This window comes from Penicillium oxalicum, chromosome II, assembly GCF_001723175.1.
Source record: "Penicillium oxalicum strain HP7-1 chromosome II, whole genome shotgun sequence".
Taxonomy (NCBI): Eukaryota; Fungi; Ascomycota; class Eurotiomycetes; order Eurotiales; family Aspergillaceae; genus Penicillium; species Penicillium oxalicum.
The window spans coordinates 3,945,448-3,965,065 of NC_064651.1; the positions used below are offsets into that span (position 1 = coordinate 3,945,448).

The window sequence follows — 19,618 nt, forward strand, 5'->3', positions numbered from 1 at the left end:
GAGCTGTTCAAAAACAAGAGAAAAAAAAGACGCAAAAAACCAGGCGCTCAGTTACGCAAACCCAAAACTCCGTCACAGTGCTCAACCCCCGGCCCGATGGGACCACATGTCACTCTGTGGTGTCAGACATGGACAAACATACCAATGCAGCGGAATGTCTTTGTCAAACAACTTTCAAGATGGGCTAGTCGGTGGATTCTTCCTTCAGACTTCCCACCAGATTGCGCAACACGTCCATGATGACCGCCTCATCTTTAGGCTCACCACCAGGAAAGGAACTCTCAGTCGCGTTACCCAGAACTCGAGCACGCGCGCTCCGAAGAACCTCGCGGATGTAGTTCTTATCCTCGTAGTCTTCCATGAGCACGTTCTCAAAGTCATCAATGGCCTTGTTCGCGCGCTCAGTGAAAGACGGCGACTCGGGAGGAGCGGGGGGAGCCAGACCACCAGCCATAACGTGGTGCTGAGGCTGGTGCTGCGGGAGCGGCTGATGATGATGATTTGGGGGCCCCGGTGGTGGAGGGTGATGAGGTTGATGTGTCTGGTGGTGCGGTGGTGGGATATGTTGATGCGATGGAGGCGGTTGGTGGGAGTTTGGCTGATGTTGCCGATGCTGCTGGTGCTGCATTTGGACGGGCTGTTGGATGGAGTGCTGGTGCTGAGTCTGGTACTGAGGCATGTTGGGTGGAGGGTACGTCGGGGGTTGCACATTGTGATGGGGCTGAGGAGTGCTGGGTGGTTTGGGGGTCGAAGGGTATGGAGAGTGATGCTGCGCTTGCTGATGCTGCTGTGGAGGCTGCTGGCCCGACATACCCGGAGATGACTGTGATGGTGCTCGGGACAATGTCGTCTGCGGAGGATGTTGCTGCTGCTGCTGCTGCTGCTGAGGAGCGTGCGGAGGTGGATTGGAAGCATAGGGCGATGTGTATGCTCTAGGAGTGGTCCGAGCAAATGCAGCGGGTAGATTACCGCGAAGTGCACTTGGAATAGGGAACGAGGCAGGCGCAGGTGCAGGGGTAGGTGCAGGAATTGGTGGAGCAACAGCTGCACTACGCGGTGGACCTGACGATGGCGTTGGCACTGGGGTCGGTGCAGATGCGGGTACCGGCGTTTGAGCGATAGGAGCAGGTGCAGAAACCGCGGTAGGGAGAGTGGCAGTAGTAGCGGCAGTAGGAGTAGCAGGGCCAGTTGAAGCGGTAGCGGTAGTGGTAGCGGTAGTAGTGGCAGTGGCAGTAGGGGCAGGAGCAGCAGGACCAGGAGCGGGAGCGGGGGCGGGAGCAGGAGCAGGAACAGATGCGGAAGTCGGTGCAGAGGCTGGGACGGAAGCGGGAGTCGATGCAGAAGATGGAGCAGCAGCAGAAACTGGAGCTGGAGCAGAGACAGGGGCAGAAGCAGCGGGAGCAATAGCAGCAGCCGAAGCGGGAGGAGTGGGACGGGGAGGAGCGGAAGACATGGTGGGAAGAGGATAAGGGCTAGAGTGCTGTTGCTGGGAGGGCGCTGAAGATGCAACAAAAGAATTGGAGGAGGGGATTGATGGAAATTGGAATTGCTGCGGCTGCTGCTGCTGCTGTTGTTGTTGCTGCGGCGGCGGCTGATGTTGCGGTTGCTGTGGCTGTTGCGGTTGCGTTTGCTGAAGCTGATGCTGGTGCTGGAACTGATGCTGTTGATGCGAATTTGGATGTGCAAGAGGCTGCGAATGCGGATGCGGATGTTGATTTTGCAATGAACCAGCCGTGACCGATGGAGGAGGTACGTAAGAATGGGACATTGGGTGCATATACTGCTGGGGAGTCGGCACAGGCGCTTGAGTCTGAGGCGGAGGAGGCGATGGACGTCTCTTTTTCTCCTTCTCAACCGACGCACCAGGGCGAAGCTGCCAGGACCAGCCCTTGCCGTCTCGCTCGGCGTGCATAAAGAGGTGGCTATTGCCATTGAGATTGTGCCGTACACTAGACGTCCATCCTTCTGTCTCACACTTGAAGCGGAAATATGGATATTTCAACTTCAGCGCACGGTATATCTGCTTCAGCGTCATCGGATTGCCGGCTTCTGTGAGCGCATCAAAGATGAGCACTGCATAGTTATATGGTGGCTTGGCCAGATCCTCTGGGCTATACGCAGATTCTGGTGGATAGTTGGGAGATGGCGAGCGTGAGGGTTTCCGTTTCTTGACCGGCGGAGGCTTGACGTATTCGTCCGCTCGATGCTCGGTCGTGAACTGCCCTCCTTCCGTGGATGGCAGCGGATAGTCCATCCCTTCGCCCTTCTTCCTCTTCGTGTACTTACGCTTCTCGGCTGGCTTGGCAGAAGACGGGGGAGACTCCGCGGTGACAGACTCCCTGACGGTCTTCCCTGCCTTGCCGTTGGTCTTGATAGGTACCGCGGGCGGAGGTGGAGTGATGCCGCCATTCGCCTCACGCTTCGCGGCCATCTTCTGCTCTCTCGCCAACTCGGCTCTTTCGCGTTTCGACATGATCCCATCCTTGGGAGGTCGTCCAGGACCTCTCCGCCGTTGGGGTTGACCGCTCTCTCCGCCAGTCTCCACAGAAGACATAGGCTTGGATGAATCCGCGTCCTTTGTTTTGAGGATGAGCTTGGTCACCTTTGAAGGTGGCTCCCTACTTTCGCTGTCACTGTTGGGCCTCTCTGTATCATCGATCTCATGTTCGGCATCAACTGAACCACGGTCCGCTTCTTCCTCTTCCACCACCTGCTCCTCGATGCGATCTGCACCCGTCTCACCAATGGGAACATCTGGGAGCAGAAACCGAATGCGGACGCCCCCTATCTGAATGTAATCACCGCTATGCAGTGGCCTGACTTGCCCCGGAGAGAGCCAGTCAGCACCAATAAAGGCTCCATTCCGGCCCATTACTTCCATCTCGAACAAATTTCGGTCAAAATTGTAAGCGATGCGAACGTGGCGGCGGGAAATACCTCGATGGCCTGCCGCGGTACCGTCTATTGTCGAGGGCGGGTGAATTGGGATAGTAGGACAGGAGTCGGGAGAAGGAAGCAGCGCCAATGTGTCCACTGGTTTGGGATCATTGTTCGCGTCATGCAGAGACTGCAAGGCAAGCGCATTATAGTCCGTCGGCGCCTGCAATTGTGCTGGGTTGGCGTGCAATGGAGCCCCGGATCCGTCAAATGAAGACCGCCTTGATTGCCGACTCAGGTCCATCTTGCCAGCCAAGTTGTTGCCGGGGATGTTAGGCGGCACGTCGGGATCAAAGCCCATGATGCCTCCGCGATCACTGACCACACTACCCATCACCGCGGCGCTTCCCTCTCGCCTTATCCGGTTCGGAGTCTGAGAATTGTGACCGCCACTGGAGCTCTTTGCGCGAGAGCTCCGCACGGCCTGCCGATACTGATACTCGCGCTGATGCGCAGCTCGTGCTGCACGGACATCACGACCCAGGATGAAAGAGTACGTGTTGCAGTAGAAATGCCCATCGTCAAATTCCAGCTTTGCGAAGGCCTGAATCCGGGGCTCAGACCCTGCTATTGAGGCCGACCCGTCCTGGTATCCCAATGCGGAAAGGTCCGTCCCTTGTGAAAGATAGGCCGCTGTCAGCATTTCGTTTTGTTGAAGGGCCTCGAAGGGATTCTTCGGGGCCGCGTTGAAGTCGAAAGCAGGAAGCAAGGACGGCTGGTCGCCCGGTTCGGTCTCGGGGTGAATGAGCGGATTTGCTAGATCCATCGCGTTAGAATCACGGCGAGTCAAAGGTTTGTCCGCATGTGAGGTTGTGCCGAATTGCGCAAAGCCAGCGTCGGACGATTTGTTCCCATCCACATCATTCTGCACTCCTGACGCAGCCGAGGGTTGATCCCCGTCGTTGGTGAGATTAAAGCCAAGCAGATTCTCGCCCGTCGAACTCGGCTTCTGATCTGAAGCACCGCCATGACCACTCATCTTGACATCCTGTGATTCTTGCGTCACGTCTACCGTCCCGGTGTCGGCTGGCGTCTCGATAGATGGTGTCGGGGCAGAATCCGAGGCCGCGGATTGATTCGGTTGATTGCCGAGGAGTTGCGCCAGCAGCGCACCCGCAGCGGCTTGGGTGTTGATAGCCTGTTGTGACTCAGAACCAGCCATGTTGTGATCTTCGACTGGTTCCTTTTTGATGCCGACGGCGGTGGCGGCGACGCCTTGAGATTGGGGCGAGGATTGGGATTGGGATATTGGGGCAGAATTATGCATGTCGCGGGTTGCGGAGTCACTCCTGGACTCGATCGGGGGTGAGGGGTCCTTGTGCTGGGGGCCGCCATAGTCGTACATGGGCGTATCTGGACCGGGATCTGGCGGTCGATGGCCCACTGCTGGCGCCGTCATGGTCTGCGACGACATGGCTCGAAACGGCAAGGGAAAGGAAAGAGGAACAAAAGCTGAAGTTCTCTCACTGTCGGAGGCCGGGCGGTGAAGGTCTACTGCCTGGATGGTGGCTGCAGATGGCCGTACCAAGCCAATGTGACGGGGCCCATTCTACTTTTTTTTTCCTCTTTTTTTTCCATGGTCCTTTTTTCTAGAATTGGGGTTTTCTATTTGTTCTGCTGTAGGCTTCACTTTACATGGATAGAATTGAATTTAGACTCTACAGAGACTCAACTCAAAGTCATTATGATGGTCTTATGTATTTCCGTCTGCGCAGTCGTCTCTCCGAATTGACGATACTGCTAAGACTGGATCACAACTGCACCAGCCCAGCCTCTTACCCAAGAACAAAAGTCTCCAAGTCCCCTGGGACCAGACGATCCTACGGGATAAAATTTCTCTTACCGCCCCGCTCATCCCGATCCACTTGGGTGGCCTCTTCCATTGATTGGAGCAGGAGAACTACATCTGGCAAGGCGGATGAATGGACATGGGCATAGGCACAGGCATTGGCATGGGTATGGACACAGTGAACGGGTACAGCCATCATGATGGTATTGTGCCATATCCATATACATAGATGGCTATGATTTTCGCCAGATCATGTCTTTGAAAGCGATCTTTCAGGGTGTTGGGATGGGACTTCCTGGCTGCAATATCGTATTCCTCCTCCCTTTCTTCTCTCTTTTTCTCTCTTCTCACGCATTGAAGGCCTGGCCCGTTACTTCTGTACTGTCAAAGCCAAGTGGAGTCAACCCCTCTTTCTCCGTCTCATTTTTGTCAATTCAGGTGCAGTGGCTGGCTTACGGTGCAAATTCGGGCCTTCCATTCCTCTTTTCATGTCATCCGCGGCAGCAGGGATGATGGTGGAACAAGTGGAGTGGGAAAACTCGGAGCAAAGCATGGAATCTCTTCCCAGTTCCCACAGCATGGTACCGTGCAAAAGACTGAGTAGCGACTCCTCTACGGCTCTGCAGAAGAACGGATCACCAACACTAGCGGGGAGCATGAGACTAAAAGGTCAGACAGAGAAAAGGAAAAAAAGTCGTTCTCCGTCGGATCATGAAATGAAAGTCCAACTATAGTAGTTTGTTTCAACCAAGACTGCCGTCCTATATAGCTGATTATCAGGTAGCTCATACTACTCTCTCGGGTTTATTCAGACATTGAGATGGTCCGAAATTTGTAGCTACTACTAAGCTATAGGGTCATATACATGACGCCCTGGACATTGATGATGTTGTCGTACTGTAGTACTGTCGTACTGGCTGTAGAACAGCAGCTGGAGCATGTACTGCAGCACCGACCAGTGACCGCCGAGGTTCACCAGCACGAGGGATCGACTTCAAGGCCACTTCTCCACCCGAACGAGCCTTTTCTCCTCTTGAAACCCCCCTCATCCCGCGCGCTCGATCCCCGATCCGTGACCCCCTCGAGCCTAGTCGATTTTTCTGGGCATACTACATCTGTCCTACTCCTACCACTACTGCTCCTCCACCTCCCGATACGCGACCCTATTGACTCCCATTCCGCTCGGGTGATAGGGCGACATGCCTAAATCCAAGACCCAGGCCCAGGCTCAGGCTGCGGACCGCCCATTAAAAAAGACCGCCTCCTCCTCCAACAAGAACCCCACCGCCCCCAACTGGCCACCCCTCCGCCCGCTCCTCCCCGCCGCCGACCTGCATCTCACCTCGCTGGTCCAAGATCAGATCTATCTGATCCGTAACTTTCTCCCCGCCACCCTCTGCAAGACCTACACGGCCTTTCTCTCATCGTTACCGTTGACAACTACCCCGGGTCGACCCAAGAAGGATGAAGCCGTACGGGTCAACGATCGTTTTCAAATAGAAGATGCGCGGTTCGCAGAGTCATTGTGGAGCGGAACGGCGCTGCGAGAATTAGTCACGGAACGGTTCCGCGAAGACGACGACCTCGAGGACACCGACACCCACGGCGAAGACTCGATTTCAGACCAGGACCACAATGCAATTGGACAGGCCAGCGAATCTCAATCGCAACAACTTCGTCATACATGGGGTGGAACACCGTTGGGTCTGAATCCCAACATTCGTATCTATCGCTATTCCAAGGGTCAATTCTTTGCGCAGCACTGTAGGTTTCTCCCCCCTCCCCCTTCCCAAGTCAAATCCAATCCCATCCAATCCCTATCGAAACCTCAAGTCCCTCTCGTCAACAAACTTCGAGAACATACTTCAAACAGATAGAAATCTACAAGCCCCCGGCTAATCACTGACCTCTCCTTCGCGATTTCTTCCCCCCGCGATCTAGACGATGAATCCAATGCTCTAACTTTCCTGCCCCCATCGACCACGAAACCTCTCCCCGTGCGCACCACCTGGACCCTCCTCATCTACCTCACCAAATGCGAGGGAGGAGAAACCGTCTTCTATCCGGACCCAACGCGGGCAACTCCCCACCCACCACCGATCACCGTCGCTCCCGAAGTGGGCATGGCCCTCTTACATCGACATGGAGATCGATGTATGCTCCACGAGGGGAAGGAGGTGCTCGGGGGAGAGAAGTGGGTGATCCGAAGTGACTTGGTGGTGAGCAAGCCATAGGGAAAAAAAGAATCCCAAGGGAACCCCAGCCGGGCAAAAGAAATTCAATGTTTCCAGCAACAAACCTCTGGTCAGGGCGAGAACGGGACGATGATGTGTATGCCGGCAGCGTGGATCGAATTGCAGGTCTCCGGGCGTTTCAATGCTGACCTCGAAACGTAGGCGCAGGAACAACTTTACATTTGTCCTAGACAAAAATAGTAGATTGAAGTGTGAACCTAGGCGCTGCCGTTTCCATGTCGTGAGGGCGGAGATGTGTTGATGCTGTGGGTAGATGGCTACCTGGTACCTACTACTACTACTACTACTACTAGTACTACTCATAGGATCTACCCACCTAAGTACCCCGGGCTTACCTACCACCGACCTGACCACGACTATCCATTAAAAAGACCCCTTGGGTTGAAGAGTCGTTACATAGAGGCGACCACGAGACTCCAGACCTGTCGCATTCATAGGAACAGCGATCGCCACCGTATCGAATTCCCTTGAGGATACAAAAGCTATTGTAGTACTCACTACAGTTGTAGGTGGACGAGCCTGCTGAAACGAAGTCGCAAAGAGTCGGAAATCCCGTGAGAAGAGACTCTCGACCCCCAGTGTGGCCCGTCCGGCTCATTGGCGGTGCCCCTTAATTCCTTTGACTGGCCAAGGTTCGGGGGTTTCACAGAACAATTAAATTCTACATTGGTGGCTTGAGTACGAGGATAACACGGCGGATTCCGTGAATCGAGCCGCCGCATCAGCAAAGCACGATCGTACTCGACTGACAGCCCTGACCGGGGGGGGTTGGTCTCGCCCTCAGGGGCCTTCTCCGTATCGAATCAAGACAGAAAGTGGGAAACCAGAAAAAGGTTAGCGAAAAAAAGAACGCATACTAAGTACACAAAGGCGTGACGTGGATCATTCGGTGTAGCAGTGTGAGGCCAGACGTATCTCAATCACATGGAGGGGATTGTTTCGGCAGAAAACAGACCAACGTTGCCATGCCCTCCCGGAAGGCCAGATTGAATTTCCATACAAGAAAAAGGAAGAACGATCAGGGAAGAAAAGGATGGCGAAGGAGGTCGACAAGCCAAGAGCACTCAATCACGGATCTAGTGGACATTTCTCAACCCAGCGTCTGACTTCTCGAAGCAGACTCGACATCGCCAACGCTCGGGTCCGACCTCCTGAAGGGTCACCTCATCACCCCTTATTTAGACACGGGGGATTTGACATCCTCCACCTTATAATCAGCCCGGCGCATGATATCCTCCACCGGACCCAAGAGCCGCTTGAATCCATCCCGACCCAAACGGGCAACCTTGACCTCGGTCTTAGTCACCACATTGGCCGCGCGGGGCTTATCGTCGAGCAGGGCCAACTCGCCAAAGTAGTCTCCTCGGTTGTATTGCTTGACGGAGACGTCATTCTTCACGGCCTCCGCCTCACCTGATTCGAGAAGATAGAAGGCGTCACCGGGGTCGCCCTCATTGATGATGGTGGATCCGGCGGGGAATTTGATCGGCTCCAAAGCGTCGGCGATCTTGGAACGCTCGTAGGGTTTGAGCGAGGATAGGAGAGGCACCTCTTCCAGGAAGGCCTCGTACATGCGGCGCCGCTGGAAGGCCGAATCCATGAGAATGCGTCGGAAGGTGATCCGGTCCAATGCCCACAGGGTGCTTTTGGCGTCGGTGGAAACGACCGTGGCGGCACGGGGAGCATTGTACATCAGAGCCAATTCACCAAACGATCCACCGGGCCCGGTTGAGGCAACCTTGTTGCCCATTCCATCGGTGCCGGGCTGGACCGAGCCGGCCGGGTGAATGTATATATCGAAATGTCCATCCTCGACAATGTAGAAATAGTCACCGGCATCTCCCTGGGAGATCACCTTGATACCCTTGGCGGGAATGGGCTTTTCCACGAGCGCATCGAGAACCGTCTTGAATTGATCATCGTCTAAATGAGAGAAAAGAAAGTTGCTGCTGACCGCCGTCTTGAGACGGGCCAACTGCTCCTCAGATTTGGGATGCTGGGGAGGACTCCAGCTGTCAGATCCCGCCGATGTAGGATTCAACGACTCGGCGGAGACGGAGGTTCGTCGTCCCAATGCGTAGTTGTTGGGGAACCCCTGCTGCACTGTGCCCGTTGGGAGTGCGGCAGGCTGCTCCTCGTTCAGCCGATCTGTGCCGTCACCGGGGGCGGTATCAAAGGGACCTCGTCCGAACAGGGAGGCTTCGTTGCTGCCGCCTGATCCCGACGCGCCCCCTGCGAACGCGCTGCCTCCAAACGGTGAAGGCCCAGCGGCATTTTTGAAAGTCAGGTCAGTTGGTGACGTCACTTCAAATTCATCTTCCTCTGCGATTTGGTCGACTGCGGAGGGCTTCTCCTTGACGCTGGTGTTGAGGAAGGGGTTTGTCCCCGGGAAGGAATTTTGTGACATAGCGGTCGAGACTGACAGGGCCGGAGAGGCCACCACTCCGGCCACGGGAGGAGCTTTTTGAGGAGGGTGAAGAGTGGGGAAGAGAAGACGAGGGTGTCGATTGGCGACCTCGCTGCGGGGGGGATTGAGGTGGATGGAGGTCTGGAGTTTCTGAGAGAGAGAGTAAGAAAAATATCGGTTTGACAGAGAAAGAGAACGACACTAGTGCCACGCGGGCTAATATGAATAGGTGTGGAGGTTTTTTTTTAGGGGGAAGTGTGTCTGGGGGAAAAGGATGGCACGGAGGATGAGCAGTAGGCGTGGCGTCCGACCAAGGTTATAGCTGCAGAGGATGGAGGGGTAATCCGCAGCCTAGCTTGCAGTGGGGGACCGTCCATTCTGGTCTCTCATTGGGAACCACACCCCAGTAAGCTGAACGGACCCAAGGCGAAGCTTCCTTTTGGTTTCTTTCTTCCATGTCTTTTCCTTCTTTTCTGGTCGCAACGGACAGATGCATGGAATGTGTTGTCTTCTCCAGAGACAACGACTCGGGGAGAAACGAAAGAGTGCTTTTTACTTACCAAGATCGGGGACGTGCAGGCACGACCTTTCACGATGGACCGGTGCACAAAGTTCGGTTCGAAGAGTTGATTTCGACCACAGGCTTCACCAAAAAAAGACGTAAAGAGAGAGATGAAGGGAGAGAGACGGGGGGGCAATGGCAAAAAGAAAGATGATGCTCAACACACTCAAGTTCAAGAAGAGTGGAAAAGTCGCAGGGGTTACAAAGAGGCAAAGAGGAAAGAGGAGGGGTAAGCCAAGCCAAGGAGGAGTAAAGTTGGGGCCGGTTGGTCTGAGCTTCTTGTCGTCGATCATCCCTTTCTCCGTCTTCCTCGTCGGCAATCAATAGTCCCGTTCAATAGATCCAATTTCAATCCAATAAGCGCGACCTGGGTCTCTCCATCACGCTGGGGCCCCGTGACTCAATTATGGCTCTCCACGGTCGACTCTTCCTGGCAAGTTCCCGTGCGGGTGGTGAATGAACGTGACAGATTTCCATCTCCTAGCGACCTTCTACGGAGGCGTGTGGAACGTAGGCTCTCTACACTTCGCGGTCCATATTTGGAGAGTCAACAGCCAACGAGACGAGGATTCTCAGTGCATGGGTCCTGTCGAATGACAGCTTCTTTCTACAGTACCGACCAGGCTTTCTTCGCGAGCCAAGTTCAATGGAACCTCGTGTGGTGATGGGATGATCGACGTCACTGATTCCCACCCCCGGGGCCAACCTCGTGCCACCGTCGATGGGAAGACTTGCCGCCTCGAAATTATGGGCGCTTGCGTCTCTGGCCGCCAGTTCATGAGGATGAAGGGGCGTGAACTTTATTCTGGCCAGAACCGAGACCCTTTCTCTTGACAGGTGCATCACACGACTCGGGGCTGCAGTTGTAAGCAGAGCTCCACGAGCAAAGGGGGGTGCTTCCAGGTGTTTTCTAGAACACCCACCGATGCCGAAGGAAGCTTACGGAGGGGCGGCACCAAGCTGGAAGTGGAAAACTAATCATCATGTGTATGCCAGTGTGGTAAAAGGGCGATGTGACGGTGGCAAAACTCCACCTCGACCCGCGCGACCAACCTAACCACGACCCAGAACGGCGACATGATGAAAGCATAATAATGCTGTACTCGAGATTCATATCAGAAGGAGGTTGTCGTCTGTGATTGTCGTCTCAGTAGCTGTCGCGTCTCCGGATACCGTTGACTCGAGACTATCCTTACTTCAGCACAGGTGACCGAGTCAAGAGATGCGTCGGATCATCATTTCTGGTCTGGGCGGTGAAGATCCTGCGGGGCGTGTGCGGCGGCCACTGCACGAGAAGGCCAGACATGAACTACTTCGGGGGTTCGCAACGACCCGGACTCTTGAAGTCATCATTATTACTATCGACCCCCGACCGAGCCGTTTTCAGCAAAACGGGTCCACCGGGCTGGTCCAATCCATGTGAAGTCTCTCGACCCTCTCTGGCCACCAGGTAGCCACCAGAGGCCATGACAAGCGAACCTTTGCCGTAGTTGTGTGGTCAACACAAGACGGGCTTCCTTTGGCTGGGAGCACTACGGTATTCGCTTTTCGAATGCGAAGGCAGGATCAATCGCTCATTTTTTTTGCCTTGCTCTAGCCTGAGAAGTAGACGGCGCAGAACTTGTGTTGTACTCCACGGCGCGATTATCGTGACTCTGCTGACCGCTCGGACTAGTGTCCGGCACGGGTGTTGGCCTCTCTAGTCATCGTGCGGTGTGACATCTTGGCCTTGGGAACAAGGTTGGGAACGTGCCCTCTGGACTGCGGTGGGAACTGAATTGGCGCCCTGCATTATGAACGCTGCCGACGGACGGCAGAACACGAGTAGATGCTGAACCCTCCTCATTTTCCTTTTTTTTTTCCCTGGTCTCCTAGACCTCAGTTCATCTCGACGCCGATGACTCTACATCAACGAAATACTCGGTAGATTCCCAGATTGGAGGACATGAAAAATGAGAAAGAAAAAAAAAGATCACCAGAACCAAGAAGCATGATGCCCGCTAGGCCGCAGCATTGGTCACTAACCGCTCAGTGGTATCATCCCGAGCACTAGGGTATAAGCCACATTCGCCATGGCCCATAACGGCGTGCCAGGAAATGGAACCCAGCTCGAGATGGCTTTGCGTCGTCGGATTTTTTATTTTCGGAATGAGCCCTAAGGCGACTAGCGAATCGACGTGAGCGCGCCAGGGAAAAAAAAAACCTCTACCGATGTAAATATAGGACGAGCTAGGACCTAGGACAGTCTTTTTGAAAAAGCCCAGCAATCAGGGCCATCGGCTCAGGCGCCTGCAGAGGAACGATTTTTTTTGTCTTACCCGACCCGACCTTGATTGACTTTTCCATCTTTTTTTTCCCTTGAAGGATTTAAGAGGAACTCAAATGATCAGGTCTTGCGAGGGACACACATGAAAACTGAAGAGTACTCTCCGCAGTCGATAGTCCAAGTCAGGAAACCAAGTCGTGATTTTCTCAATCGTGGGTGTGTTCCGAGATAGGCGTGTGGTGTAATCGGAGGCAGATCCCGTCGCCTCTGATATGCCCGATCCAGTAGCGTTCAAAGGCTTTAACGAAAGAAGAAAATCAGGGGGGCTGGTTCGTGGCCATCGGCCTGTGTCACACTCCAACCCCTCCCCACCGAACTAAGGCCCGAAGCGCCTGGAAACATCACCGCCGACCTTCCACCAAACATAACCTCCTCTTTCTCTCTTCCCCCCCCCCCCCTTCTCCCATTGCTTTCTTTCAAACTCGAAACATCTCGCACATTGTACTCTCCTTCTGTCGCAAGACAGTACACTCCCATATTCAGTCATGACGGGGACTTTTACATTCAAATGGTGCGTCCATCCGAGCAATTGGCACGAGCGGGGACACTGAGAGGGCTTGCTTGGAAGCTCTGCTCATGTCTCAAGACAAGACAAATCCCCCCTCCCGCGAAATGCCACCGTTCGCACGCAAAAATGCTCGAGTCATTGGTGTTCTCTTTCCTTTGGCGACACAGATACACGCGCACAAAAAGCCAAATGGATCACTGACTGGTCGGTTCCTCGAATTTGCAAATAGGCCTCACAGCGCGAGCGAGGTATTCGTGACAGGCACCTTTGATGACTGGGGCAAAACGGTGCAGCTGGAGCGCGTGGGTGACGTCTTCATGAAAGAGGTGTCTCTGCCTTTGAATAAGAAAGTTCAGTACAAGGTAAGCCTTTTTACTTAATTCTCATATTAACTCTTCAATGAGAGTCGCTCGTGTCCAGCCTGGTGTCGGAAAAGAGCCTCGTGAACTGGGTCCCATTCTCATACCCTTTTGCCGTTGGATCCATCCTCACTTTGGTGGCTTGTACGGACCCTCAGGTCCCCATCATTGCGGTGAGCGTTGCATTTTTTTGTGGATGCCTGGTCATTTAGGCTACCACAATGTGTTGCGCAGCTGCCAGCTGAGCTGAGCGATGACGCTCACGTCGAGCTTACTGCTGACGTCACTTGCGCCCCCTTTTCTTTTGGACCTCCCCTCCCCTTGGCCAAGGTCGCAACGTATAAGAGGGCTCGGCCGGGCGTCGCACGTGAGGCTTTGGACCTTTACCAGACTCTGCAATTTCTATCTCTTATTTTGTCTCCCTCTTCTCTCTCCTGTATCTGCTTACTTTTGGTGTCTGAGATCTTGCTGACGCAAAGCTCGCAAGTTTGTTGTTGACGGTATTTGGACGACCGACAGCCACGCCCGAGAGGAGAACGACGGACACGATAACATTAACAACGTGCTCCTGCCCGAAGATATCCAAACGGAAACCACGGCCCAGAGCCACTTACAGGAAGCTTCCACCGACAACGTCACTGCGCCCGCCACCATGTCGGGCGTGACTCCTGATTCCACCACGGCTGCACTTGCATCCCAAGTTCCCAAAGAAGAGGCCAACGATGGTCTCCCGGGTACCTTCCCCGAAACCCCGGCTCAGGAGACCGAGCAGGTGCTGTCTGTCAATCCCATTCCTGCCTCCGGTGGCTTTGGAAACCCGATCACATTGCAGCCGGGTGAGAAGGTACCGGAACCTAGCTCCATTCACACCAACACTGTCGACTCAACTGTGAAGCTCGACAAAGAATCCTACGAAAAGAGCGATAGCTTGCCCGCCGGTAGCGCCGGTTTTTCTAGCGACAACGCCGCTGCTGGTGCCTTTGCAGTCCCTGCCGACACCACCAACCTCATCCCGGAGTCAAGTCTTCCGATGGGTGGCCCCGCGCAACAGGCGGCCATGGCTGATCCAGGCTACACCATTCAGTCTGCGGCACCAACCTCCACCACTGCTGCCTTGGCAGCGGAGGTTCCCCTTGAGAAGTCGAAGCACACCAACGGCACTGCTGAGCCCGCCGAGGATGTCCCAGAGGTGGTGAAGGAGTCCCTCGCCACATCGCACCAGAGCCCCGAGGCGGCGGCGAACGAGGAAGCCGTGTTGGAGAAGCAGAAATTCGAAGATGAGCTGCATGAGCGTGTTCCCGTCGATCAGTCGACCGGCGCTCCTGCGCCAACTACGATCGCCAAGGACGTCCCCGAAACTGTCAAGGAGTCGATTGCCGAGTCCCACCAGGGTCCCGAGGCGGCAGCGAACGAGGAGGCTGTTGCGGAGAAGAAGCAAATGGAGGACGAATTGCACCAGCGCGTCCCTGTCGAACAATCCACCGGTGCTCCTGCCCCGACTATCGTCGCCCCCGCCACCACTACCACCACCGCCGAGGAGCCTGTGAAGAGCGTCCCGGAAATTGTGAAGGAGTCCTTTGCCGAGTCCGAGCAAGATCCCGAGGCGGCTGCCAACCGAGAGGCGGTGGAGGAGAAGCAAGCGATGGAGCGTGAGCTTCAGAAGACTGTTCCCGTCGTCGAGACGGCCGGTGCCCCGGCACCCACCACCACCGCGGCGACGCAGGCTACTGCTCCTGGTGCTGGATCCTTGTCGGTTCCTCCAATGGACTCGGCGGATGTGTCTCCCACCTCGACCCCTCCCCCCGAGCGGGTCGGTCCCACCTCGGCTGCGCCCACTTCTGCCCCCGACGCTACCAAGACGCAGGAGGCTCCGATTGTGACCACTGGCGTGAATTCATCCGAAACCGCCGCCAAGTCCACTCCCAACAAGCCCGTCGACCCTGCCCAGCAATCCACCAAAACCGCTGGGTCGGGCGAGCTGCACGCGAAGGAGGACAAGAAGAAGAAGCGTCTCAGTGGCTTCTTCTCCAAGCTGAAGGAGAAGCTGAAGTAGACGGTTGAGGTGATGTCCTTGCTGGCTCGCACACTGCCTTGTCATGAATGAAAATTCGTGAGGGTCGGATGCTACCCGGCAGACGAACGCCTTTTCATCCCCTGCAACTTTTGACGCCTCGCGACCACGGATCGCCTTCTAGTCAGGCTCCGGCTGATTCTCAAATACACTTTGAGTCGAAAAGATTCCACTCCACAATTGCTCAGTGCTATCTGATTATTCCCCTTGCTGCTTGCTTTTCTTTGTACTGTCTGTGCCTTGTCGCGACGGGACAAGATGCTCTTGCCTGTTGACTTTTTTTTCCCGTCTGTGAACTTTGTGGTCTCTATGTTTTCTTTTTTTTTTCGCTTGTGATGATTTTTTTTTCCGTTTTTTTTTTTCTCGGACCTCGATACCTCCTCTGCCCTGCACTGCCGTCTCTCCGCATTGTGTTCCAGCAGACTTCTGTTTCACGTTGGACTTGCACCGTCCCTTCCATCGAACCTCATAGTTGTGGTTCCCGCGTGGTTTGGGTTTGCCGAGCCATGACCCCATAGCTTAATTACTGTAATGGAAATATCAATCATCCTTTAGGTGTACTGCTGAGCCATGCCGCCCATAGATGAATCATCGTCACGAGAACATAAATGTATTGTTCTTTGGGTGTATTTACCTCGAGCCCTCACTGTTGGACCTCCTGATGAGATGGCTTGTGTGTCTTATGTGGGATGAAGCGACATGCCGTTCTCGGTCGTAGACAAGAGGTTATATCCATACCACACCCGAGTTCACTGGATCTTGATCACTCTCCTTGGAAAGTCCACATGGATGAGCCTTGACCAACAATTCCGCTTTTCTCGTTTTCTCCTTTCTTCCTTTCCCCTCTCCCTCTTTCTCTTCCCACCCTCTCAATCAAAAGGGTATCGCATTGCTCACTTGCCCATTCAGTTTCACCGGATATCCCAAAACACTTGAAATGCGGCCACAGTTAGCTTCACACTCGATCCAAATTTTAATTTTTTTTCTTTGAAACCCCGACGACATTGGAAAACTCGACACCCAGATAGATTACTGGTATGGTATTTGACACACCACACAAGCATGGAACCTTTGAGAATGTCGGGAGTAAAAAAAAACAAGTCATGGACGTACTCTCGACCTGTCTGTGTACAACCACAGCCACAGAAGATAGATGCCGGCCAACAAATTACCTATTAAATGTAGAAATGGCCAGGGGGAGGAGGAGGGGGGGCCACAGATTAGCCCATGTAATTGATGGATTTGGGAAAGGGGGGATAAGAACATCCAACATACAGCGGCGACGATGGTGCAGAAGAATCCTGATATGTGTCGCGGGTGGAGAATTAGCCCATGTGTTTTTTTTTATTGAGCCTTGAGCTCAATGAAAGGAAATACCCAGACGAATATAAAAGTACTAGATATAGGGTGCTCTGAGCTCCGTGCGGACTAGGTACCTACCGAGAGTTGGACCGACAATCTTACACCGACACGGATTCTGATCGGTGCCGCATTGGATGCAGATGGGGAAGAAGAAGGGGGCGTCACACATGGTTGCCGGTTGGATGGTGATGGGATTCAATGTAGGAGACGAGAAAGGCAAGCTTCTGTGCTTCGGTGGAGCTCACGGTTGATAGTGTAGGTTCTGTACTTCCCAAAACAGAAAAGAAATCGGTATGAAGTAAAGTACGGTGTAAAAGAGCCCGAGAGGGGGAGATAGAATGAGAATTATAGTATTCACTTCGATGAATCAATTGAATTGGAGAATGAAAAGTGCAAACAAGAAAAGGAAAAGTTGAATAAAAGAGAGAGAGAGAGAAGAGGAAAGGGAAAAAAAAGAGCTATTCTGTCCCAGGCAGGCCAGGCAGGGACCAGTACCCGGGCAAGTCTGCAGTTCCACCAGAACAGGGAATCTTGTCCCAAACGAAACATAAACCCCCCCGGGAAAAAATGATGATGAACGGATGAAGTGATGGAAGAGGCGGTCGTTGCACTTTTGGGTCGTGATGAGCTGCAATCCGTTTTATCGGGTCTGGTTCCATTCCAGCCCAGGACCGAGACGTCGACGAGAAAAAGTTGCCGATCTTTGTGCATGGGAGGTAGTGGTGTAGACTGTGTAGGGACTACCTAGTCCCTCCTCAGTGCGCGACTCACTTGTGATGTACGAACAGATCGAGTGTGTCAGATGGTGGTTGGAATTGCGTGAGTGAAGCTTCCCAGTATAGCAATCTTGGACGGGGGGGGAGGACTCGATCCGGAGATTGATGACGCACTTGATGCCTGGTCGGTACTACACAACAGTCTCCCCCACTATACCGGGGTGATCAGTGCACGGCACAACTTGTATATCAATCATCATAAATACTCTTCTCGTGTTGGATCTTTTCAGCATTGTTGGTCCTGTGCCCCTCTTCAATGAAGTTATTTCCTCTCTTCCCTCATGACCAATTCTCGACCTGGGACCTCGGATTGAGGTGTGAGCGGTGTGAGTGAAGTAGAGGGCGAGAAGCGCAGGCTTCCATCGCAACGATGAAGGAGGTCCGAGATACATTCACATCGAGGGAAACTTGATCCTTTTTTTTTTTTCTTCTTCTTGTTTTCATGTGACTCTTTTTTTTCCCAAAAAATAAAAAAAGAACAAAAGACCTAAAGATTCCGATCTCGGGTAGATCACGCGACTTATGCCTGCTGCCCTGCAAGTCACAGTCCTTCTCAGGTCGGTTGATGCCCACCTGGTTCGAGTACACTTATAGAGGGGATCTCCCAGAAGGATATGAGAGAGTAGAGCATAGAGTCAGAAAAGGAAAACCGGAAAGATGAATAAAAAAAAAAAAAGAGAGAGAGAAAAGAATCAAATGGCCGTCGTCTCGAGGAGCTCTGCTGGTGGATGCGATTCGGTTCTCTCATGATTCCTTCTGTCTAGGCTCAATGCGCCCCGGATCGCAAAACATCAAAAGAGAGTTAATTGCCCCCCCTCTCCCCCCAAAATGCCATTCTGAGTGATCCCCCTGAAAAAAAGAAAATAGAAAACGAGGTATCATATAACAGCCAAAAAGAAAAAGGCGAAACAAAAAAAAAGTCAGGGTGGTAGATGCACGTGTCGCTGGTAATGATTAAAAAAAAAAAGGCCAGCCAGTCCCCGGCAGCCTCCAATCCGTGGAAGGTGAGAAGCATGAACATGGAGGAGAGGCGAAGACGACAAGAAGAGTTCGTCCGAACTTTCAAAAATGCGAGACGCTCAAAGAGAGGCTAACCGAACTATCCAGACTCTGCCACCTCTCCCTCACTTTTGGGGACGGGATCCAGGTCTCATCAGACCCGAGCCTGATCCCGATCGGATTCGTCAAAAGGAATGAAGATTCCCCCTCAATCACGACCTGCGCTTGGCTTCTTGGCCCGGACTACCCCACAGACGACTCTTGTAGGCTGGGAAATTGGTATGATTCCACATATTGACCAAGACACTAGACGCGATTCCGAGAAACCGAATGATTAGCTTTGGATCGGAGGATTGTGTGCAAGTCACATCAAAGAAGATTCTCCCCTTTGGCTGCCCTTCAGATGCACTCGTGGCGGCGAGGGGGGAAGATAAGATAGTGTTCAACTCACCTCTGTGTCTTGTCCTTGTACTGCTCGTCTCGAACCTCTCGGACTTGGACCTTCATGCCGTCTTTGGTAAAGGCGATATTTTTCCTTTCCATCTTGGCTCGGGTGTTCTTGCTCACATCTTGCATGATGCTGTAGACGATATATCCGACAACGGCAATGACAGCGACGAAAATGAGGAGGAGAATGAGGGGGAGGAGGCTGCTGCCTTTGCTTCGAGATCGGGCCATGGTGTGCGGCTCGCGGTGCGGGAGATGGTCAGGAAGATGACAGGTGAAGGCGAGAAGTGGACAAGATCAGAATCGATGATGGTACTGATGTGGGCGCAAGCTGAGATGGGTCGGTTTCGGGTTCCAATCGCGTGATCGCGGAGAGGCAACGGACGTGGACTGGAGAACAAAAATGAGTATGGCATGGTCGTGTGGGGGGGGGGAGACATGGAATGGGCCAGGGTAGGGCGGGTGATTACCTCGTGATTGATCAAGAGCCGTGGAGTCGCGACCTTGAAATGTGAAGAGAGAGAGAGAGAAGACAAGTGAAGGAGAAGACTCGATCTAATTTCACAGAATCAGCGTGTTAGATAATCCATCTGTGAAGATCCGAGATGGAAGTTCATTAGGGATCCGTAAAATCGTCCTTTGATCCGATCACTTCAAAGTGGAGTACAGAAGTGGGGACACTTTGGGTGATGGTTTGGAGGGCAGTGAAAACGGTGCTGCCTTGTCGGCTGTCGACAGGATGCTGCGAGGTCCAGGGTAAAGCATGCATCGAGCACATGGAGGACCGCAAGGAACGGTCGGTCCATCCAGCATCCGCTCC

General features: G+C 53.7%; 6 protein-coding genes across 6 annotated transcripts; 3 read left to right on the plus strand and 3 right to left on the minus strand.

The window, feature by feature from the left end:
* Window positions 1-184: 184 nt before the first annotated feature.
* On the minus strand, window positions 185-4,351 carry POX_b03237 (uncharacterized protein; the record flags this gene model as incomplete). The annotated part of the gene is made up of 1 exon (XM_050112138.1): window positions 185-4,351. The coding sequence occupies one exon, from the start codon at window positions 4,349-4,351 to the stop codon at window positions 185-187; it is 4,167 nt and encodes a 1,388-aa protein (XP_049972484.1).
* Window positions 4,352-5,925: 1,574 nt separating this feature from the next.
* On the plus strand, window positions 5,926-6,960 carry POX_b03238 (uncharacterized protein; the record flags this gene model as incomplete). Its single annotated transcript, XM_050112139.1, has 2 exons — window positions 5,926-6,490; window positions 6,668-6,960. The coding sequence occupies 2 exons, from the start codon at window positions 5,926-5,928 to the stop codon at window positions 6,958-6,960; spliced, it is 858 nt and encodes a 285-aa protein (XP_049972485.1).
* Window positions 6,961-8,155: 1,195 nt separating this feature from the next.
* On the minus strand, window positions 8,156-9,388 carry POX_b03239 (cAMP-dependent protein kinase regulatory subunit; the record flags this gene model as incomplete). Its single annotated transcript, XM_050112140.1, has 1 exon — window positions 8,156-9,388. The coding sequence occupies one exon, from the start codon at window positions 9,386-9,388 to the stop codon at window positions 8,156-8,158; it is 1,233 nt and encodes a 410-aa protein (XP_049972486.1).
* A 3,500-nt stretch (window positions 9,389-12,888) lies between these two features.
* On the plus strand, window positions 12,889-15,196 carry POX_b03240 (uncharacterized protein; the record flags this gene model as incomplete). The annotated part of the gene is made up of 4 exons (XM_050112141.1): window positions 12,889-13,146; window positions 13,191-13,316; window positions 13,378-13,510; window positions 13,623-15,196. 4 exons carry the CDS (start codon window positions 12,889-12,891, stop codon window positions 15,194-15,196), a joined length of 2,091 nt encoding a protein of 696 aa, XP_049972487.1.
* A 3,169-nt stretch (window positions 15,197-18,365) lies between these two features.
* On the plus strand, window positions 18,366-19,164 carry POX_b03241 (uncharacterized protein; the record flags this gene model as incomplete). The annotated part of the gene is made up of 3 exons (XM_050112142.1): window positions 18,366-18,400; window positions 18,460-18,614; window positions 18,662-19,164. 3 exons carry the CDS (start codon window positions 18,366-18,368, stop codon window positions 19,162-19,164), a joined length of 693 nt encoding a protein of 230 aa, XP_049972488.1.
* POX_b03242 (uncharacterized protein) lies at window positions 18,564-19,029 on the minus strand (the record flags this gene model as incomplete). The annotated part of the gene is made up of 2 exons (XM_050112143.1): window positions 18,564-18,657; window positions 18,803-19,029. The coding sequence occupies 2 exons, from the start codon at window positions 19,027-19,029 to the stop codon at window positions 18,564-18,566; spliced, it is 321 nt and encodes a 106-aa protein (XP_049972489.1).
* Window positions 19,165-19,618: the final 454 nt, after the last annotated feature.